General features: G+C 33.4%; 1 protein-coding gene across 1 annotated transcript; it reads left to right on the top strand.

Moving 5' to 3' along the window:
* The first annotated feature begins 475 nt into the window (after positions 1–475).
* LOC134714387 (ferroxidase HEPHL1-like) lies at positions 476–25,271 on the top strand. The gene is made up of 14 exons (XM_063575629.1): positions 476–480; positions 2,302–2,546; positions 3,440–3,652; positions 11,016–11,203; positions 15,396–15,409; positions 16,982–17,088; positions 17,526–17,694; positions 18,250–18,527; positions 18,966–19,177; positions 19,786–19,808; positions 21,367–21,461; positions 22,613–22,825; positions 23,783–24,020; positions 24,359–25,271. Exons 1-14 carry the CDS (start codon positions 476–478, stop codon positions 25,269–25,271), a joined length of 2,913 nt encoding a protein of 970 aa, XP_063431699.1.
* Positions 25,272–25,400: the final 129 nt, after the last annotated feature.

Raw genomic sequence — 25,400 nt, 5'->3', positions numbered from 1 at the left:
ATTTGTTTCCTTTGCTGTTTTTTTTTTTCGCAAGATTTTGACTATGATATCGAACAGTTTATACGCTTTTGAAACTGACTCTGCTTAACCGAATACTTTCCTATATAAGAGTTATCTCCCCAAACACTGTTTTTCTTGTGATCTCTTAGGCATCGCAACCTTATAAGATATAAAATGTATTTTTCCAAATTGCTCGTTATATCGTATCATCGGGATGCTCTGTTTTATTTTGACCGAAGCCGTAAAGAGATTCCATTTGAGAGTTATTTCTCCTTTTGTATTTGATATAAGTGAAATGTACTTTCAACTGGAAAACCATACGTGATAGATGCCTAGGGTCTTTTGATTTGAGATCCTTGGTCCAAAAAATTTAAAATGAGGTCAAGGTCATGTTTTTGCTTGTGATCTCTTATATTCAAAAGTCATATATCAAAAGATATGGACAAAATATTTTCACACAATTGTTATTAGCGACATGTCGTAAGACACAAATTTTAGTCGAAAGGGTACGTAGATATTTGATGCGAATTTTGCCCCCTTTTATATCCAGTATCAGTCGTATGCTTAAATACCTCATTAATAGTATAAGGTAGAGGCCTATAGTCGTTTGATTAGATGTCCTTGATCTCTGACCTTGAAATTGAGCTCAAGGTCATATGTTAATTTAACGTTCTAGATTTTGACCTTTGCCTTTACTTCATAAGTATACATGATAAAGCCACGGGACTTTTTGCATTATATTGCAAGCAATGGGACCTTGGTAAACCAACCCGGCAGTGACCTCTTGTAAGCCGAAAGTAGCTGTAAATCAATTTAAAAGTATATACATTTTTGGAATCAGTGTCATGTTAACTGTCAAATAATACCGGAAGTAACATCTTTTAAACCGGAAGTTTGAAATCATCACCTTTTTTATATCTTTTTGTATAAAATCCTTATATTTTTGGAATCTGCGTGCAATAAGCTGTCATTTGACGCTGAAACTGACATTTAATATCAAATTCTACAATTTTTTTCATTTACAATTTATCCTTACTGGTGGAAACACCTTCAATTGATCAGAGTTTTAATATTGTTTTTGAACTGTTTCAACCCGACAATATTGTAACAGTGGCAGTTATGAATGAATAAATGGAACAATACTAAACTACATGCTTATTTCTCCTTCCAATATAAACCAATAAATGATTTCATATTTTAGGTTGACTGCTTTTAGAATAAATCTGACAAGGAAACTTCGCCATCTAAAACAATTGATCATTAACAAAAGGAAATGAAAACATTTATCACACATTTGTTTATTAAGCTTCCCATTAAAAATATAAATATCAAATCCAGGAAAGGGCAGTGTTCCTTGTTAGTATTAGCTTTATCTTCAGTCAGTTAGGCAGGTTAAATCTCTTTAGTGTACATACTGAAGTTGTCATTATATTTAGATTATTATGTTTCCCTTTTGATGTTTACTATACGTTTTCATAATTATTCGGAACAAATTGAACCGGGTCAATTTCTTGTATCACCGTTTTTATTGTACTGCGTATAAGCGTTTAGGTGGCACGGTAGTATTTCCTGGCCATAAGGGATAATGATAGCCTTTTTAGAATTTACACCACTTTCTAACACTGCAAAAAATTCTACATTCGATGTTAACTGAAGTACTTTCATTTTACCATTCAGAAATGAATTTGGATATGTACCATGACCGTTTACTTTTTTTGCTATTTTTAAAATCCTAAGGCCACTAGTACTTTTAGGTCTTTTATGGTGCAGTGAATGCAAAATTTAAAAAAAATCTCAAAAATTCATTTTCATCTGTATATAAAATTATTTCATATTTTTCTACACCTGATTCATCACTCAGTTTGGGAAAGTATGTTCAGTTGATACTGTATTTTTTGTCCTATCACACTGTTTAGATACATTTACCTAAGTAGGGTACACAAAAGAGCAACCTAAATTCTGGAAAGCAAATACTACCGTGCCACCTTTAATTTCTGTGACACTGTCCTCTCCATGATATCAACACAATCTGTTTTTGCTTGTAAAGAGGCAGCTAACAGTTTATATTTGTTACATATGGCATGTTCAAAAAAGAATGTATGTTTAGTTTCTGCAATAGTAGATATTGTTGACACGTTTATTTATTTATTCGGTATATCAGAAAAACTCAGGCATACTGTGTCTGCAATGTAAAGATATTGCTGTCCCGTTTGTTTATTTATTTCGTATATCAGATAAGGACTCGTGCATATTGTTTTTGTTATGTTAGATATATGTTGACACCTTTAATTTTTCATTCAGTATATCAGATAGACTTATACAAACGACAGAGGACAGGATAGGTAGTGTTCATAAGAAAGTGATGTTAAAACAGTTCACTGATGTTTCCTTCACAAGGGAAATAAAACCAGAACCATGGATGGGTTATGTTGGACCTACAATAAAAGGAGAAATTGGTGATGTATTGTATGTTCACTTCAGGAACTTAGCAACAAGGCCTTATGGACTGCATCCTCATGGTGTACAATATTTTAAAGACAGCGAAGGTACTTTATCTGTTTACATCAAACACATAATATGTTAAAACAAAGTTTACTTCTAAATGTTCACTAAATAAACTCATCATAGATACCAGGACTAAAATTTATATTTACGCCAGACGCGCGTTTCGTCTACAAAAGACTCATCAGTGACGCTCGAATCAAAAAAGGTTTTAAAAAAGCCAAATAAAGTACAAAGTTGAAGAGCATTGAAATCCAAAATTCCGAAAAGTGTTGCTAAATACAGCTAAGGTAATCTATGCCTGACCTTAGTGTACATACTATAGTTTCCTCACAAAGGAAAATTCAAAACGAAAATTCCCTAATGAAATTTAAAAATCTAAAGCTCAAACACATTATACGAATGGATAACAACTGTCTTAACCTCACGTGTTACATACATTTTCTTATGTAGAAAATGGTGGTTTGGACCAAGTTTAATTGCTAGCTTAACCTCTCATTTGTATTGCAGTCGCATCAAATTCCATTATATTGACAGCGATGCTTGAACAAAACAAAATAAAAGGCATAAATGTAAAAATAGACCAGGCAAATTAAAGACAATAATACACAATAACCCAAAGTACAGTGACACAATGAAGAGATGTATAAGTACAGAGTCACGTCATATATATGTAACAAAGAAACATAAAAAGTCATATATACAAAGAACATGAAGAACAAAGCAAAACAATGAAAGACAAGAATACGGGAATATCATAAACAATAATGACAGCATGTACAATTACCACAGGTATCTGAATCACTTCATTAACCTGAAGATCTTGACCTCTTCGATAAAACTGCCTAGCATAGCTAAAGTTTGATATTAACAGATGTACATACATTCTACAGTATTTCATCATTGAATAAAGTTTTAATATTCATGTGTTAAATAGGATCGTTGTATATGGATGGCACTTCCGGTAGAGATAAGTTAGATGATTCTGTACCACCCGGAGAGACGTATACATACAGATGGTCCATGCTAAATTTGTTTGCTCCAACCAAAGATGACGAGAACTGTGTTCCTGTTGGCTACCATCCCCATGTCAGATCAACCAAAGACATTGATACTGGGCTGGTAGGGATCGTATTGATTTGTAAACCTGGTAAGATTGTCTATAATGATAGTTCGATATTAGCAAATGAATGAATTCATATCAAGGAATCTAGATGTCATCAAGCATAGGTAATGCATTCATATATGATAAGGAATATTCATGCCAGCAAGTAATTATCTGTATATAAAATAAGTAATATTGATGTCAGCAAGTAAATGTATGTCTGGTTAGTATTTCACATACAGCACAAGTACCATATAATGTACTTGCTTTTGCTTTTGTTGTGTGTACCACATTTACTTTGAGATGAAGAACAAACATTTTCGATTCTTTTGGGTTTTTTTTAAAAGCGCATCGTGATTTTGTATTACGAATAATACTAGTACACAGCTTGTCGTGATTTTTTGTTACTAATAATACTTGTACACATTGCAATAGTTTGCTTCTTGCATCATATTTGTATAATTACTAATATTAAGTTTAAAACAATATAACCTGTGACATCTTCTTAATGTGTGAAACCACCAAAAAATAGTAAGTCTTATCCGAATGCATACAAAAATATGTCGGGAAGAAATATTCCCTTGAATTTGACATTTGTAGGTAATCAATCCTACATTTCATTGCAGTTTAACATTTCTAGTCAAAAACCTATATCTTGGGTATTTCAGAGCACCATTATTGTTGTATTATGGGTTTCTACGAAATATTTTGGAAACTTGAGGTTACTTAAGTTTGTTGCTTATTATGTTCCTGTTGAAATTAATCAGTGTTGTATATTTCATTTATATTTAACTGTACAAGTAACTCATTTTTTTTAGAATGGACATTTCACCTTTTTAAATTATTTTTCGTATAGTACAGAACAGGTTCAAAATTTACACATACCAAGTATTTTTTTATTTAAAACAAATATAGTTTCTGCATATTTTTTAGAAAAGTGCAAATTTAGAAAAGACTAATAGGGGTATCCGTTGTGTATTACGTCGTTAACTATACCTACCCTCTTGAATGGTCAGTATCTAATGATTACCATTGATTGGATATTCACTTTTGAGATGTTAGCCATTTATTGGGGTCATCAAACATAGGCTGGTGTTTTTAACTTATTCTGTTCCTGTTGAAATTAATCAGGGTTGTATATTTCATTTACATTTACAGGTACTGGTAACTTATGTTTTCTTTAATATTGACATTACACGTTTTTTATTAATTCGTTTTGTAATTTATTTTTTTCTCATTTTTTTTTCTCATTTTTTTTTATTTTTTCTTGGTGAGAGTCTTGTGTATTACAAAAAAATTAAAGATACGTTAGAAATTTGGACAAGCATTTGAAAACAAATCAAAGAATCATTTAAATAATTATTATTATTTTTTTAGTCACCGGCATACAAAAAGTTATTGTGAATGATGCACGTTGTATTCAATAGTTCGTTTGCATCTTTTTTTAAATGAATTATTACTAATTATCCCCTGACTACATTAGCGCAGAACTTGGCATAATACATATTGTTGATATACATTTGCCAAGAATATTTCACTCAACCCAGGCCTTTTAGATAAAGTTAATAATAACAAGGACTTGAATAATTTGATCTCTTTAAAACTCTCGTTTACAACAGAATTTACAAAATAAATTAAAGAATAAATCTAAAGATAGCTAGAATAAAAACTTATGATGAAAACTGTAAACTCAAACAATTGCACTAAGTAATATTTAGTGGTAATAATTTAGTATATAAAATTAGTGGCTACATACCTAAGGACAACCGTAGTATACCACTGTTTGAAAGTCATAAGTCGATTGAGACAAAAAAAAATCCGGATTACAAACTAAAACCGAAGGGGAATGAATTACTTCAAGAGGAAAGTAACGAAACACGGAGGGGAACAAACAACTACCATTTCCTGACATTTGAAAAATATTTGATTCAACCTGGTTTTGTGGCTAGCCAAACCTCGCACGTTTATGGCAATGTTGAATATAACACTAAAATGAAATCATTATAGGACCGGAATACCGTACAGATAAATATAACAACATTTAGGACAGAGAAATACACAAAAAAACAACACAATAGTTCATTTCGACTGCTAACCACAGAATAAAAACGAACACGTAAAACTACATTGGACAGCACATAAAACAGCACATAAAACAGCACAAAAGAACCATGAACTGTCGATCACACGACTGGAACAACGGAACAAAAGTAACATCACAGGTAAATGTATAAAACGCATTTATTCAAGATCAGGAAATTTCTAACTAAGGCATATAGTAAAACTAAAACTAAAATCTTAGAAATGAACTAGGTGATTTATTATCTTTACTTTTAAACCAAATAGAAAATAACAAAGGTAGAATTTTTGTATTGTTAATTGTCTTATCGTTTGTAGTATACGACATTTAGCAATATCCGATCAGAATTACAAATACAGTAATGGTGGATAATGTAACGTTGGTAGCCTATATATATTAAGTTAGAGACAAGCCATGTGTACTGATTAACATTCTTTAATATAATGCTTGAGCTAAGTAATCAACACAAATACATCAAGCAATAAGACGCGACCTTATCTGCTATGTCCATCAACACAACACGTGCGTGAACTCTGAACTCTATAAATGTTTATGAATGAATGAAAGTTACAATATTACAGATTACAAGTACCGTGTTACGTCTTATGGCAATGCAAATCACACTCATTTTCGGGAAAAGGTTATGTTTGGTAATTAAACGATTAGACGACGTAAATGGTAAATCACAATCTAAAACATGATCAACCTGTCCTTAGTTAGTTGAGACACTGACACATCGTATGGATCAACAAATTCGTGATGGTGTCCATACAATCTACGGAGTGTCATTTTTGTGATATTCTCAATGTCTCTGATATTTTGATGTTTGATGTTAACTATTTCCTTGATCTTTTCAGATGATGAGTCCAGAATAAACTGCACCATTTGTCCTTCATTCATAATTTTATCGAATATCTTGTTGCCTATATTGTTTTTATACGACCGCAAATTTTGAAAAAATTTCGTCGTATATTGCTATCACGTTGGCGTCGTCGTCGTCGTCGTCGTCGTCGTCGTCGTCGTCCGAATACTTTTAGTTTTCGCACTCTAACTTTAGTAAAAGTGAATAGAAATCTATGAAATTTTAACACAGGGTTAATGACCATAAAAGGAAGGTTGGTATTGATTTTGGGAGTTTTGGTCCCAACATTTTAGGAATTAGGGGCCAAAAAGGGCCCAAATAAGCATTTTCTTGGTTTTCGCACTATAACTTTAGTTTAAGTTAATAGAAATCTATGAAATTTCGACACAAGGTTGATGACCACAAAAGAAAGGTTGGGATTGATTTTGGGAGTTTTGGTTTTAACAGTTTAGGAATTAGGGGCCAGAAAAGGGCCCAAATAAGCATTATTCTGGGTTTTCGCACAATAACTTTAGTTTAGGTAAATAGAAATCAATGAAATTTAAACTTAATGTTTATGACCACAAAAGGAAGATTGGTATTGATTTTGGGAGTTTAGGTCCAAACAGTTTAGGAATAAGGGGCCAAAAAGGGACCAAAATAAGCATTTTTCTTGGTTTTCGCACCATAACGTTAGTATAAGTAAATAGAAATCTATGAAATTTAAACACAAGGTTTATGACCATAAAAGGAAAGTTGGTATTGATTTTGGGAGTTTTGGTCCCAACAGTTTAGGAAAAAGGGGCCCAAAGGGTCCAAAATTAAACTTTGTTTGATTTCATCAAAATTGAATAATTGGGGTTCTTTAATATGCCGAATCTAACTGTGTATGTAGATTCTTAACTTTTGGTCCCGTTTTCAAATTGGTCTACATTAAGGTCCAAAGGGTTCAAAATTAAACTTAGTTTGATTTTAACAAAAATTGAATCCTTGGGGTTCTTTGATATGCTGAATCTAAAAATGAACTTAGATTTTTTATTATTGGCCCAGTTTTCAAGTTGGCCCAAATCGGGGTCCAAAATTAAACTTTTTTGATTTCATCAAAAATTGAATAAATGGGGTTCTTTGATATGCCAAATCTAACTGTGTATGTAGATTCTTCATTTTTGGTCCCGTTTTCAAATTGGCCTACATTAAGGTCCAAAGAGTCCAAAATTAAAATAAGTTTGATTTAACAAAAATTAAATTCTTGGGCCTCTTTGATATGCTGAATCTAAACATGTACTTAGATTTTTGAATATGGGCCCAGTTTTCAAGTTGGTCCAAATCAGGATCTAAAATTATTATATTAAGTATTGTGGAATAGCAAGTCTTTTCAATTGCACAGTATTGTGCAATGGCAAGAAATATCTAATTTCACAATATTGTGAAATAGCAAATTTTTTTTTAATTAGAGTTATCTTTCTTTGTCCAAAATAGTAAGCAAGAAATATCTTATTGCAAGAATTTTTTTTAATTGGAGTTATCTTTATTTGTCCAGAATCAACTTAAATCTTTGTTATATACAATATACAATGTATATTCACTTTTTACTACCAACTGATAAATTTAAATAATCTTTACCATTCAGTGATAACAAGCAGTTTTTTTACATTTTATTTACAGTTTATTTTATGATGTATTTAAATGAGTAGTTATTGTTGCAAACTCCATTAGAATATTTTAATTGAGATTAGTTTTGGAATAAGGGAAAGGGGGATGTGATTAAAAAATTGGGTTCAATTTTTCTCATTTGAAATTTCATAAATAAAAAGAAAATTTCTTCAAACATTATTTTGAGAGGATTAATATTGAACAGCATAGTGAATTGCTCTAAGAGAAAACAAAAAATTTAAGTTCATTAGAACACATTCATTCTGTGTCAGAAACATATGATGTGTCAACTATTTAATCACAATCCAAATTTAGAGCTGAATCCAGCTTGAATGTTGTGTCCATACTTGCCCCAACCGTTCAGGGTTCAACCTCTGCGGTCGTATAAAGCTACGCCCTGCGAAGCATCTGGTTAATCTTACCTCCTCATAACTTTGTTTGAGCAGTTTCTGCGTTAGGAGCACACTCCTGTATATGAAGTCTATATAGTGTCAATATGCAAAAATATAACGTATCCACTACGATTTGTACAAAACATACGATGGGCCAAAAGGTAAATTACAGCTGAGAAATTGGAAATCGATAATAGAGAAGTTTGCCATATATGGTTATGTGAAGTCGTCCATCTGTGTCAATATGGAGGGAAAGATCAAGGTATGAAGCAGTCCTTCTAGTATCAGAAGTATACCTAATTTCAAGTTCACTTGGATATATGATATTTTATATTGGTTGAAACATGGACTCATTGATAGGAAATCATCAATATATCTGATTTTTTTATGAATTTCGCAAGGTGCATTTCTTTTTTTGTCTTTAAAGGTTGTGAATGAATTCTGCTTTATACGAGAACAAAACTAATCGGCCAGTTAGGGTGCACAATAAGATCCCATTAGAATACCGACTGTTTGTTGAAATATCAATCTTCAAAACTCACCAAATATATAGTCGATAAAAAAATCCAGCATTTAAATAATATCTTTGGTATATTTTCTAGTACATTATTTACTTTGGTTACATCTTCTGACATCAGACTCGGACTTCTCTTGAATTTAATTTTAAATGTGCGTATTGTTATGCATTTACTTTTCTACATTGGCTAGAGGTATAGGGGGAGGGTTGAGATCTCATAAACATGTTTAACCCCGCCGCATTTTTGCGCCTGTCCCAAGTCAGGAGACTCTAGTCATTGTTAGTTTTGTATTATTTTAATCTTAGTTTCTTGTGTTCAATTTGGAAATTAGTATGGCGTTCATTATCACTGAACTACTATATATTTGTTTAGGGGCCAGCTGAAGGACACCTCCGGGTGCGAGAATTTCTCGTTACATTGAAGACCTGTTGGTGACCTTCCGCTGTTGTTTTTTCTATGGTCGGGTTGTTGTCTCTTTGATACATTCCCAATTTCCATTCTACATTTTATTATTGTGGTTTTTAATAAAATAAGAATTATTAACCTATAGCTGTACAATGTAACCTATGGGAATGCAACAAGAAAAAATATCAATAACCGGAAGTTATACTATAGCTATCTATGGTATGATTTTCATAATTATACCATAAAACATTAACACATGACATATACGTAAAAGGAACATTAGATCCCGATAATTCTAGGTAAATATGAACACATGACGTATACATGACAGTAACATTAAATCCCGATAACTCTAGGTAAGAATTAACACATGACATATACATGACAGGAACATTAAATCCAGATTACTCTCAGAACATTAACACATGACATATACATGACAGGAACATTGAACTCAAATTACTCTCGGCACATTATCAGATGACATAATCATGACAGCAAAATTCGATCAAGATAACTCTAAGTCATTAACACATGACAAATACATTAAAGGACCATTAGATCCATATAACTCTAGGTAAATATTAACACATGACAAATACATCAAAGGAACATTATATCCCGATAACTGTAGGTAAAAATTAACACATAACATATATATCACAGGAACATTAGATCCCGATAACTCTAGGTAAACATAAGCACATGACATATTCATGACAGCAAAATTAGATCGATATAACTCTAGGTAAACATAAACACATGACATATACATGACAGTAACATAAGATCCCGATAACTCTAGATAAACATTCACACATAACATATACATGACAGGAATATTAAATCCAGATAGCTCTAGGTAAACATTAACACATGACATACACATAACAGGAACATTAGATCCCGATAACTGTAGGTAAACATTAACAAATGACATATACACGACAGGAACATTAGATCCGATAACTGTAGGTAAACATTAACACATGACATATACATGACAGGAATATTGAATCCAGATAACTCTAGGTAAACATTAACACATGACATATACATGACAGTAACATTAGATCCGATAAATGTAGGTAAACATTAACACATGACATATACATGACAGGAATATTAAATCCAGATAGCTCTAGGTAAACATTAACACATGACATACACATAACAGGAACATTAGATCCCGATTACTGTAGGTAAACATAAACACATGACATATACATGACAGGAACATAAGATCCCGATAACTGTAGGTAAACATTAACACATGACATATACATGACAGGAACATAAGATCCCGATAACTCTAAGTAAACATTTACTCATGACATACACATAACAGGAACATTAGATCCCGATAATTCAAGGTAAACATTTACTCATGACATATACATGACAGAAACATAAGATCCCGATAACTCTAGGTAAACATACACACATGACATATACATGACAGGAATATTGAATCCAGATAACTCTAGGTAAGCATTAACATATAACAAATATTTGACAGGAACATTGAATCCAGATAACTCCAGGAAGGATGTGGATAGAGAGTTTGTTCTGTATGCTGACACAGTCAATGAAACTAACAGTTGGTTGATAGACGAGAGCTTAAATCTATGTCTAAATCCACAAAGATGTCGACAACTTTTCAACGAGAAAAATGCGGCCTTTATTGGGGACACGTTAATGTATTCGGTAAGTTTTAAATAACAGAATAACATCATATGTTTCTAAGTTAGATTAATATGGATGACACGTGGTAACCGTCATGATATTTTAATAAGATGATTTGTAATGAATTTAATTTCTGTTTTTCGCTGATTGAAATAAATAATCGGCAGGTAGTAATGATTGATTAATTCGGAAAAAAAAGAGTTACATTTGTAACACATATTGGTTTCGTAGTTTGCTTATGATCCGTCATTTAAGTAACATTAAAGTGAGAAAGCGGAGGCGAGTTCTGTTGTCGTTTGCATCGTCAAGCAAAAACTTATAATTGTCACATCCTTAAGGGAAATAGAAATGTGAAACTGTTTGATTATTTAATCATTTTAACTCGAATGCATTGTATTATTAAAAGATGGTATATCGAGATTAATGTTTATACATTTATGGTAAAGTCTTGAAATGCAGTCCATAAATATCATAAAAACAATGGTTTCAAGAAATGTTAAGGAGATAAGATAAATTTATTGACTTTTCAATCATTACATGTCATATCTAGATATTATCAGTTATATGGTTCGCTGCTGACCCCTTACAGATCCATAGAGTGTTAGTAAAATCCATAGGGTGTGAGGCCGGAGGCTGAATACCCTATGGACTTTATCCACACTCTATTGTGCGTAGGGGTCAGTAGTTAACCCAATAACAAATGTATCGTTTGCTGGACTTCTTCTGCTGCTTATGTGACTTCCAGAACCCCTATGAAATTAAAAAAAAACTACAGATCAATAGGGGGTCACCACGTGATGGCTTTAAACCAATCAAAAAATGATAATTACCCGCGGTGCGATAAATATAATATATTGACTTGTTTATCATGACACGCCATATCTAAATATATATGATTACTTGATTTTGAAGACATACTATGTCTATTATGTCAGAACCGCTAGGAGACGTTCACTGTGTATCAATGGTGATTTCAACTTCCACAGTTTTGGATCCACTACAAGATCTTTTATAAGTGTAACAATTGCATTTCTACAGTGTTTAATTAACGTCCACTGTGATGAAACTGCTAAAGCATGTTCTCTTTAAGTATTAATTGCCTTACGTTTAATAAACTTCCAATGTGCTGAACCGATATAAGACAATCCCTAGGAGGATCGATAACCTTTATTTAGTGCTGTTAACTTCAAAGGCTCCTTATCCTTAGGCTCACTGTGTCGGAACCGCCAAAATACGTCCCCTTGAAAGAGGGACGAAAGATACCAAAGGGAGTCAAACTCATAAATCTAAAACAAACTAACAAAGCCATGGCTAAAATTTAAAAAAAAACAAAAAAACAATTATAGTACACATGACACAACATAGAAAATTAAAGAATAAACAACACGAACCCCACCAAAAACTAGGAGTGATCTCAGGTGCTCCGGAAGGTTAAGCAGATCGTGTTGCTAATGTGATTACAAATCCGGTAAATAGTCTAATTCGGTAGTTCACATTCATGAAAGGGAAGGGGATTGTAGTTACGACGTAAGGAACATATCCGATATCATTTGTGAAACGGTTATTCCATAACGGTCAACCAACTCGTGATGGCGTCCGTAAAATTTACGAAGGGATGATTTCAACTTCACCATTTGGAACTCTTGGTTAAATAGCTTCCTTGTAAGCAGCAACCCTCTATCAAGAAAATCATGATAGGAAATGCAAGCACGGGATTATCGTATTAATTGGGAGGTATATACCCCGTATGCAGGCGCTGCTGGAATGTTGCTACTTAGAAATTGAAAGTTCACAATTGGAAAGCTGAAATCATCTCTTTTGTCGTAAAGTTTTGTTTTCAACCAACCCTCATTGTCAATTTCTAGATGTAAGTCAAGATATGAAGCCGACATAACTGTATCTGTAGTATCCTTTATCTCTAGTTTGATGGGATTTAAAAGTATTTTTGACTTTCTATAGTGTTTTTAACTTCAACTGTGCCAGAAAATAAACTCATCATAGATACTAAGGTTAAATTTTTGTCTTAAAAGTAAAATCACAAAAATACTGAACTCAGAGGAAAATCAATACGGAAAGTCCATAATCACATGGCAAAATCAAATAACAAAACTAAACGACAGACGCGCGTTTCGTCTACACAAGACTCATCAGTGACGCCCAAATCCGAACAAATTAAAAAAAAAAGTCAAATAAAGAACGGAGTTAAAGAGCATTGAGGACCCAAATTCATAAATTTTTTTGTCGAACCGTTACTGGTGTTTCCCGAAGGTTATCCTATTCTGTATATAGTTTCGTTACATTCAGTTATATCGGAACCGTTGAAAGAGACGGACTTTATAGTGACTGGAAAGGGTAGAAAAAACACCAGACGAGAAAATGCCGAAGACACATAGAAACAGCAGCAAATTATTAGATATTGTATCTTATAAAAAGAAACCGAGATTTGGATAGTTCCACTTCAAAGTAAAAATATTTTAATATCTTTATATATGAAAATATATTGTAACGCTGTAGTTAATCAATAAAGATACTATTACGTGTATTTTTGTATTTGCCTTGTTATTGGTCCTCGGCCAGCTATATAAGCCTGCGGCTTTGCCTCCAGCCAATACGGAATGTCTTGGACCAATGATATGGCCAATACAGAAAACTAATGTACAATGTATTATTAACATCCGCTGTGTATTGATCTCATTCTGTGTATAACTATCAGAACTATTTACTATTTTACTTGTATGTACATAAAAACATAAATTTAAAAATCTATCTCAAGTAAACATGAATAAAAGAAGGTCGTCCGCCCGTATAAATCCTTCTGGCACATATAGTTGTGGCGACATTACAGCTATGATGCTCAGTGACTAAGGTCAAGTAATGTCTAAGGTACATACGTATAGTGGTCAGTATTCCATGATAAAAGGTTTTAACTCCTTTAATTGCATAATGAATTTGTTGTGCACTCAGGGTTATTATAATAACTTTTTCTGTTACAAAAAGTAAAGTTCTATTAGAGGTTATTCCTGTATATGTACAAAATAATGTAATGAACTGAACATTCCCACATTAAAAGAAAGGAAAGTTAAAATGTGTAACTCATGAACTGTCAACATGCAACATCCATACCTGATCATACCTTCAATAACACCAACATAATTTCCATGATCCCAACAGGAGCCCCCTCACATCAGTAAAAGGTGATGTGTTTTGTCTAATAAGCAATCTAAACTCGTGATTATGCTACATTTTTTTTCAAACAAATAACACTTTCAAGCTGACTATAGAGGGTAACAAAGACACAATTGACCAAACTTCTTTCTGCATGCACTTCAAAATTTAGTGACGGTTAAATTAAGAAATGGAAGGGAAACGACGACTAATATATCATAAGGTACCAACTCGCCCTATTACATGATAGTTCGTCCCTGGAGATATTACAACTTTTTGAAAATGCTCTTCAGGTATATCAGGATAGGACAATTTCATTGATTTAACTACATGAGAGATTGAACTTTAATACATTAATATTTACTTAAATCATGCCAATATACATTTACATACAAGTCTTCACAATAATTGAACACCCAATTCCTCACTCAAATCATAAGCTCAAGCAACATATGGTGAAATCATTAATGGGCTTATTCTGGCATCATTTTAGTATATTTAGAATGATAAATGAGAAAATTATATGTTTGCTTTGTGGCAGGCGTTTTGTAATGGATTGAAATAGCACTTCATTGTAGCCAGAATGATGTCAGTAACGGCATCTTTCAGCACTACAACGCCATCAATGTTCTGATAACCCTCATCAGATTGCGGCTTTTAAGTCACAATTTTGCAGCATTCTTGCCGCAACATTTTGTATTTCATAAGGACTTGCATGAAATGATGTGAATATCATGTACAAAACCTTACAAATATTGTAAAGGAATGGAGACATAAAACAGCATTTATGTTATTTTTTTTCTCTCTCAAAAACAAGATTAAAACAACTTCACATTATTTTATGTTTAATAATTTAAAAAAAGGGATATCATTCATGATAATAAGGCCAAATGGTAGATAAACTCTTAGGTTTGTTTTTTTGTTTTTTTGTGTTTTTGTGGTTTATTTTTGTGTTTTATTTTTTATTTTTGGAGGGGTACCTGACAGCTACATTTGTTTACTTTTTGGTCTTATAAGCGCATTTATGATCACTGTATCTTTTTTACAGAAACAAATTATTAGGTAAATATTATCTACTTACTTGTTCCAATAGGAATGAAAATGTCTGTGTCTTTGTAACAAGTCTTTGAAACATCTTGGGTGCAACATGTCGATCCCCAGCTATTGCAGCAATTACTGAAGGCACACAACAATTATTCCATCTATATTTCTTGTAAGTTTTGGATGATAACATTGCTATGAATATCACAAGTCCTCAGTTGTGGTGTACAATGGAAAGGGATGTCAGATTCAAGTAAAGAAAATTTTGACAAAAAATTATGCATGTCTCTTTCAAATGAAAGCGGTTTCAAAAATACCTGTCATCACTGCACTTGTCACAATTGCGTAGGAAATCTTTGAAGCCACTCATTTTATAAATCGAATATTATAGATTCTACATGTATGAATAAATACGCTAAAAAAGTTAGTTACGGCAAGCAAAGTCTTTTTATACACTGTCTACAGACATAGTTCCTTTGTTCAGACAATATTTTCATAATATGAGCACATCATACCAACTTAATCATATATAAAAGTGTAGGCTAACATCACTGTGAAAAAATTATCCATTTCCCATTATGCTTTAATATATAAAACATTGGAAAAAAATCGTAAAATAACCTTGTTGTCTGCATTTGTTTACATTTTCCCTCCTGTTTTTAATGTGTTTCTCTACAAGAGAACTCCGCAAAGGGAGGTAATTTGATTAGGTAAATACAGGACAACTCGACTTTTCAGGGTCAATTTATTTCAACACAGTCAAGTTGCCCACTGATTTTTTTTATTTTCTTGTTTAACCTGAATTCATTCTCTCTATTCTTATAATCAACAATATAAGAAATGGCTGCATTTTTTTTTACAACACCTGATCAAAATAGGCTCTAAAATCCCCCTTTTATTGCACTGTTTACCCTATTTAAGCTAAATAGATTTTTTTAAAGAAATTTTACTGCTGAATACAATTTTCATTTGTTTTATTTAAACTGAAAAAAGTTATAAATGTCTGAATATTTATATTATTTTCTTTTTATAAGTCATAATTGATCATAATTTGTAAACACCTCATTTTCTCCCTTTTTTGCCACTTTAAGTCCTGTTACCATGGAAACGGTAAACATAAGAGGCTAAGTGTAGTAATATTTTTTATTAAGCTCATGTGGCTCTATTGAACTAATAAAGTTTAAAACAAATATATTTTAGTGCGTGCCGAAATATTTTGGTGATTACAGAGAATTGCTCTTAATAGTTACCAATATGTTTGACATTTTTACCTATTATGTTTGTTCTTTTTTTCACACATCGTTTTCAACATAATAGATTCTTCGAGGTTCCAACTGCCTCTTTATAGCATCATTTACTTCCACTTGATTAGACCATTTGAAGACGTTTTCTCAATGTATCATTCACTACTAAACTTTCTCATGCAGTATAGACACTGTATTATAACACTATAAACGTTCCCTGAGGTATTGTTCGTAATAACATGTCTTACGTCTTTCTTTTTTCCTGTTTTATTTCCAATAGTTATTGCAGGGTTTATCCTTCGTTGGCTTAAACTTGTTTTTTACTTCCTGATATCTTGTGCCTTTTCAGAACACATGCTGTAGTATTTGGTATAGCATCGTTTGAAGGGTTATACATGACAGCCAGAAACCCTGGTAGATGGATGATATTTTGTAAAGTCAATCACCATTTTAATCGTGAGTCATATGAATATCTGGATGAACACAGAAGGCAACAGTCACATAAATAAATAAATAAAATAGCAGTATCTGATATATTTCAAAAAGCAAAATCTCAAAAATACTGAACTCCGAGGAAAATTCAAAATGGAAAGTCCCTAATCAAATGGCAAAATCAAATGATTCAACACATCAAACTAATGGACAACAACTGTCATATTCCTGATTTGGTACAGGCATTTTCAAATGTAGAAAATGGTGGATTGAACCTGGTTTTATAGCGCTAAACCTCTCACTTGTATGACAGCCGCATCAAATTTACAACGAATCGTGAACAAAACAGACATAATAGGTAAAGTAGTCAAAATATAGGTACAGCATTCATCACTGTGTCATAATCTCAAAACAAACAAACATTTAACAAAACATCGCAAAAGCATCTATCAAATTTATAGATGGAATGGCAGCTTTTGTAAATGTGATGCCCAGACCAGGACTACTACCACCAGCTTTAATAAGAAGAACACGTCGTTATTACATAGCTGTAGAGGAAGTTGTATCGGACTACAGACCGTCTGGAAAGGTGTTGGCGAGAGTTGGTAAAGGTTCAACTGAAAGATCAAGGTTAGCTTAACTAGTGAAGAGTGTTGCCTTTTTATGTTTAATGGTGTATATCATATGTTCAGTACTAAGTACAGAAATTGTGAATATCTAATAAAGGTTCTTTACACCAGTCTTTATCATCATCCCTGTTCCTCACTTATATGCACCAATCATCACTGCTCATGTTTGTCATTACAAGGTCACAACAGTGCAAGAGAAATCAATCCAAACGCCTGATAAAACTCATGGTTTTATGACTACATTGTAGCATATATACAATGATTTGAATGCTGTTTATAGGGTGTGTAAGCGTTAATCATAAAATTGATAATGGAAATGGGGAATGTGTCAAAGAGTCAACAACCCGACCATAGAAAAAAACAACAGCAGAAGGTCACCAATAGGTCTTCAATGAAGCGAGCAATTCCCGCACCCGGAGGCGTCCTTCACCTTCATGCACATATCATCTACATATTACGTTTTAGAATAATAAGAGAAAACATCCGATTCTTGAATAAATATCGATCTTGTCGACTCTATCGAAATCTAAATATCAAAACTATTAAATATATCTAGGATAGAGGAACGATTCTTTACAAGTGATGGAGCTGTTGGAGGTAGTTTTGTTAAAGCAGTTTACATTGAGTATACAGACGGAACATTTCAAAGACGAAAAAGGCGCCGTAAAGACGAGAAACATTTGGGGATACTTGGACCTCCAGTTAGAGTTGAAGTTGGGGAAATGCTAGAAATTATACTTTTGAATAATGCAAGCCGGCCTTACTCCTTTGATCCATTTGGTCTTGCATTCACTAAAGATAACGAAGGAGCATTTTATAAAAACGAAAGAAACAGTAAGTTACATTACAATAAACGATGATAACTATAACTGTTAAGTCTTGCTTATCATATCTTGTTGATAAATTCATCGCGATACATGTATGGGGTTAACTCATTGCTGAGGGCCGTACGGTGACCTATAGCTGTTCATTTCTATGTAATTTTGGTCCTATTGGCAATCGTACCACATCTACTTGAGTATGCATTTAAAGTGAGTCCGTCTGAGTACCTAAAGCACCTATTGCTACAATAAGAAAAACATTTCGGGTACTTTCAAACCGGCTGGTGCTTGTACAGGCCGACAACGCATCCAACAATGTGGTGGACCAGAAGGCCACTAGTCTGAATCAATTAATGTTATGATATAAGGTATTCAGTTTTGAACAGAATTGACACTTTACGATTATTCAGTCGTCATTATACGATGTATCAATCGTTTATCTTTCAGGCAGTAGAGTCTCCAGAGCTGCCTGCTGCAATGCCTGGACAACAACGTCGCTATATCTTTAATGTACCATGGGATTATGGACCAACAAAGGAAGATCCACAATGTGTGACAGAAACGTATCAATCATTTGTTGATTATGCTAGGGAACAGTACTCCGGTTTGATCGGCCCACTCCTTATTTGTAAACCAGGCTCTTTAAACGCTAAAGGAAGGCAGGTAAAACACTTTGTGTTGCTAGTATATCTCCTGGGCCACCTGTCAAAGATAGTATGAGCCCTTTTATATATGCAGTTCCAAACTTCACAAGGGATATAGGCTCATATTTCCCTTTCAGTGTATTTTGCCCCCTAAGCCACCTTTACAAAGGGTGTTTGCTCATAATTCACTTTCACTGTTTTATAACTCCTGAGCCACCTTCCACATAGGATGTGGGCTCATATTTCCCTGTCGGTTTATAATATCCTCTGAACGACCTTCACAGAGGATATTGGCTCATTATTTCCTATCAGTGTCTAATATCTCATGAGCCACCTTTGCAGGGAATATAGGCTCATAATTCCTTGTCTGTGTTTATTATAACTCCTGAGCCACCTGTCACATGGGATATAGGCTTATAATTCCTTGTATTTTTGTTTACATCACCTGAACCACCTTTCACAGAGTGTAGTCTCATAAATCCTTGTCAGTGATTATGTTTCAAAAGCCACCTTTAACAGGGAATGTGGGCTCATAATGTCTTGTCATTGTGTATATCTCTTTAGCAACCTTTCACAGACGATGTGTACTCATAATTCACTGCTAGTGTTTTATGTCTTCTTTCACAGAGGATGTCAGTTCATAATTTCCTGTAAGTGTTTTATATTTCTTTTATCCGCCAGCAGTAATAACAAGACAACATCTATAGAACTATTTTTTTTACATAATGAGCAATTAGACACCTTTGAGTTCTGTTAAATTGTTCCTTTTAAAATTGTTACGCGATGTTGACTGCTGTACCCGTATTTTGACTATTTTATTTCTTATAGTTATCAAAAGTACCAGGATTATAATTTCATACGCCAGACGCGCGTTTCGTCTACATAAGACTCATCAGTGACGCTCAGATCAAAATAGTTCAAAAAGCCAAATAATTACAAAGTTGAAGAGCATTGAGGACCCAAAATTCCAAAAAGTTGTGCCAAATACGGCTAAGGTAATCTACTCCTGGGGTAAGAAAATCCTTAGTTTTTCGAAAAAATCAAAGTTTTGTAAACAGAAAATTTAAAAAAAATGACCATATAATTGATATTCATGTCAACACCGAAGTGCTGACTACTGGGCTGGTGATACCCTCGGGGACGAAACGTCCACCAGCAGTGGCATCGACCCAGTGGTGTAAATAGTTATCAAAGGTACCAGGATTATAATTTCATACGCCAGACGCGCGTTTCGTCTACATAAGACTCATCAGTGACGCTCAGATCAAAATAGTTCAAAAAGCCAAATAATTACAAAGTTGAAGAGCATTGAGGACCCAAAATTCCAAAAAGTTGTGCCAAATACGGCTAAGGTAATCTACTCCTGGGGTAAGAAAATCCTTAGTTTTTCGAAAAAATCAAAGTTTTGTAAACAGAAAATTTATAAAAATGACCATATAATTGATATTCATGTCAACACCGAAGTGCTGACTACTGGGCTGGTGATACCCTCATGGAAGAAACGTCCACCAACAGTGGCATCGACCCTGTGGTGTAAATAGTTATCAAAAGTACCAGGATTATAATTTCATACGCCAGACGCGCGTTTCGTCTACATAAGACTCATCAGTGACGCTCAGATCAAAATAGTTCAAAAAGCCAAATAATTACAAAGTTGAAGAGCATTGAGGACCCAAAATTCCAAAAAGTATGTCTGTTTATTTCTCGCATCATTGTAATTATAATGGAAATTTTTTCAGACTGTTATCAAAGGGAGAGATCCAGCACTATAAAACCAGGTTCAAACCACCATTTTCTACATTTGAGAATGCCTGTACCTAGTCAGGAATATGACAGTTTATTTCCATTCGTTTTTGATGTGTTTTGTCATTTGATTGTGCCATGTGATTATGGACTTTCCGATTGGATTTTCCTCGGAGTTTAGTATTTTTGTGATTTTACTTTTTTTTACCAACTTCCTATGTATGATATTTTTTACTGTACGTGTTCTTAACCGTCTGAGTCGATTTTACAGGGAATGAATGTGGAAACAAATTCCCTGCCATTGTTATTTATCGCCTGAGTCGAATTTACAGGGAATGCGGTCACAAATTCCCCGTCAGTGTTCTTAATCGCACGATTTGTCAATTCAATTTTGATATTTGGTTTAAATCATGGTGTAAACAAAGAATTTTTCCTAATGATGATGAATTGGTTTGAACAAAATAGTTGGTACTTCAATCAAAGTATATCTTTGGCCATGACGAATGGTAAAATGGTTGACCAGGAAAATGCAATGTTGAGAGATGTAAACACTTTAAGAGGTATATATCCTGTTGTTAAACATATGATAGATGGCACCACTTTCATTAATTAATACTAAAGCCTTGACAATGCTGACTGGTACATTAGAGCAGATGGAATAGTAGTTATTGAACGTACCAGACTTATAATTTATTACGCCAGACGCGCGTTTCGTCTACATAAAACTCACCAGTGACGCTCAGATCAGAATTGTTAAAAACCCAAACAGTTATTAAGTTGAAGAGCATTGAGGATCCAATATTACAAATGTTGTGCTAAGTACTTATATATGCATGGAATAAAAAAAATACTTAGTATTTCTAATAATTCAGACTTTTGCAAACAGTAAATTTAAAACAAATGACCATATAATTGATATTCATGTTAACACCGAAGTGTGGACTACTGGGCTGGTTATACCCTCGGGGACGAAACGTCCATCAGCAGTGGCATCGACCTAGTAGTGTTTATAGTTATCAAAGGTACCAGGATTATAATTTATTACGCAATATAGCATTGTTTGTGGTTTCTTAGCGTTTTAGGGTATTTAAGCATTTGTGGTATCTTGGCATTTGTGATGAGTATTTCATTCAATCAAACATCTAATGCTAAAAATGTGTCAAAAAACTTATAAGCAAATGAAGATCTAGTATCACCAAACCAAATATGTGTCTTACTGCTTCTTACACATACGACAGTATGGGAAAACGGTAATGAGACAGCATCCACGAGGACATCATAACTTTGAACATTGTCTATATTTGCAGTTTATCATGTTAATTCGTTGTTCCTCAGTAACATGTTACTTTCTAAAATTATTTTGCCCCTAAATTCCAAACATTATGTCTGTTCTATCCATCTAGCTTAATCTACAAATATATATACAATCAACATTGCACGTGTGTATGTCTCTCGTATGGGCCTCATTTATGATTACTCGACAGTTTTTATAGTAATTATTTGATGACCAGACTAAATATTTCATCATATTTTGATTATAAGATAGTAGTCTCCCACTGATTATTTTAGATTATCTTGTTGAAAAAAAATGTTAAATGAATAAGTGATTATTATATTGGCCAAAAAATATGTGATAACTTGAACACCCCAAGGCCATGATGCTTTCTAATGATGCACACTTTTAACATCATGCATGTATATTTTGTGACAGCCATTAACGGTCGAGTTTTCGGTAACATTGGCGGTTTTGACATGTGTATAGGAGACCGAGTATCTTGGCATGTTCTTGGTTTTGGTGAAACATTTGATTACCATAATCCAGTGTTTGAAGAAAATAATGTCAAATATGATGGTCGAATGGTTGACCACGTGACTGTTTTCCCAGGCACTAGTCAGACTGTTTTGATGATTCCAGATAATCCAGGTAATTTGAAATTTTCTTTTTTTAGAAGATAATCATTAGAAAAACTTCGGAAAATAATGATTCAACAAACCACTTCATATAAAATAAAAAGATTGAGCACTGTGTACCCTGGTACAACCAGACTCATCGGAATGATCAACATGTCCTGCTCTTTAAGTGAGAACCACCGTCAGACTATATATTCCCATCACGGTGCGAATCTATTAGTTTTAGTTGATATTCACGCCATTTTAAAATAATTACTTATCACATATATATATATTGATTATTTTATTTGCTTTTGAATCTGAAGTATGCACGATTTGTTTTGCTAATAATATTTCTATTTCCTAAATCTTAGGTTCGGTCATTCTCGATAAAATATGATCCATTGAAATGTTTCGAGCGACACAAATGTATAAACATGCAAAGTGTTATTTATCTTTTTAACTAATCTTAACATTAGCGATCTGTGACATTCTGTTATTCCTGTTTATTGAGTTATTTTGCCATTGTCTAAAGTAATTTCTATACTCTCGGACAAACTCTTTTTGTTGATGTTTCAAATCATTGTTAATCTTTTGTGAAGGCTATCAATGTTATCAATCTTTAACTCTCATCACACATTTTAATGGACTTTCTAAATACCAAATTGTATTGATGCCAGAATTTAGAAAAAAATATTTATTCGTGAAACCTTTTGTTGGATTTTTGTCTAAATCTACATACGATCTAGAAGAATATAATATCGTTTCCATATTTCCAAAACTAAGCAACAACAACCTAATTAGTCGCCGATATGTTGCAGGTCGGTGACTATGATTAAGGCTTACAACCAAATCAGTTTTATTGTTTCTTCCAATGGTTTTGATTCGACCGCAACTATAAGTTTAGTCCTGCTCACCAAATGATAAGTCTTGTTTCAAAGCTTAAATTATTTTTGGACTGGTTGGATTTTTGATTTCTTTATATTAATAGGGGATTGGCTTCTACATGCTGGTCAGTTAGGATCTCAGATAGACGGTATGATAACCAAATATAGTGTATACACGTGTTATCGCCCCATGTCCGTGTCTCGATCCCTGTCTGTGCCTGTATCTGTCCTTAGGAAAACTATGATTCGCAAATATTATATAGCAGCGGTGGATGTTATCTGGGATTATGCACCAAGAAAAATAAATATTGTGACAATGGGGGATCTCAGGGATCCAAACACGTAAGTTAGGTGATATCATCGGTCTATTGGAAATAATTAATTGATTAAAAAAAGCTTTCCATATGCATTAAATTAATTAGTTATTTATATTTAAAGATGTCGAGAAAGTTTACCTATTATTTATAATATAACATGTGTATTAACTGATCGGTTTTGGTTACAAATTTTAAAGAAACATAATGTTAATTAGATACATGATGACTATGTACCGAGAAACAATCATACATGGACGTATCAGCGCTTTATTAACTTTGGATCTATTCAGTGTGCGATTTATTTTAATTTTGATTATTCATCAAGTATTTAATTTGTACTTTTACATGACGTTTTAATTTTAGGCCAGGGAATCTTTATGTTCGTAATAATGACATGTTCATTGGTACACAGTATAAAAAGACTGTATATAGGGAATTATATGATGGAACATTCTCAAGACAGGTAAAGCGTACAGAAAAAGATAAGCATCTTGGAATACTTGGACCATTCATTAAGGCAGCAGTTGGAGAAGTCATTGAAGTAGTTTTTAAAAATATGGCTTCTTTTGATAATTCTATATACTTGAAGAATCTACCACTAGATAATGAAATGTCTAAACACTTAAGAAATGGTGTAAAACCAGGAGATGTGAAAGTTTACAGCTGGCGAGTTCCAGAACGATCCGGTCCTGGTAGAAATGAGCCTAACTGTGTTGGATATACATACAATTCGCCTGTTTACCCTAATAAGGATATTGCCACCGGTCTGATTGGACCACTACTTATTTGTAAAAGGGATGTTTTGGATATTTATGGCAACAGAATTGACAAAACAAACAGAGAATTTGCGTTGGCTTTTGTTATCTTCAATGAAGCTAACAACCATTACTTTGACGAAAATGTACAAGAGAGAGCTCCGAACAGAACCAACCGGGGTGACTCTATTTTCCAGCAATCTAATAATAAGTTTAGTATTAATGGATTCATTTTTTCTAACATACCGAACCTAGACATGATAGAAGGAGATACAATAGCATGGTATACTTACTCATTCGGTTCCTTCCTAGGTGCACATTCAAATCATTTTCATGAACAAACTTTTATCAAAACTTCCGCGTTATCTTTTCGGGATGATGTAGTTGGTGTTGTTCCAGGTTCATACGAAACTGTAGAAATGTTTGCAGATAATCCAGGCACGTGGTTTGTTCATTGTCATTTAGGATTACATATGTCAGCTGGTATGCTAGGCACGTATACGATTTTACCAAAGAATTAGAGAGGCCCTTATAGAGTTGTTCCTTGAATGTTACGTATAGCACGAATGGGAGGAGCTTTGAGAACTCGGAACAAAATTGGGCAAATATTGATATTAAACAATAAATTGTGTTATACTCCAAGTTGCTGT

Source organism: Mytilus trossulus, chromosome 4 (assembly GCF_036588685.1).
Source record: "Mytilus trossulus isolate FHL-02 chromosome 4, PNRI_Mtr1.1.1.hap1, whole genome shotgun sequence".
NCBI classification, from domain to species: domain Eukaryota; kingdom Metazoa; phylum Mollusca; class Bivalvia; order Mytilida; family Mytilidae; genus Mytilus; species Mytilus trossulus.
The sequence above is the reverse complement of the archived record's forward strand: the minus strand, read 5'-3'. Positions and strand labels throughout refer to the sequence as shown.

Bases quoted from the DNA above. Each gene is read 5' to 3' on its own strand.
- LOC134714387 (XM_063575629.1), top strand. The intron at 17,089-17,525 runs GTGAGTCATATG...TCAAATTTATAG, and splicing joins AGTCAATCACCATTTTAATC to ATGGAATGGCAGCTTTTGTA. The intron at 18,528-18,965 runs GTAAGTTACATT...TCTTTCAGGCAG, and splicing joins TTATAAAAACGAAAGAAACA to TAGAGTCTCCAGAGCTGCCT.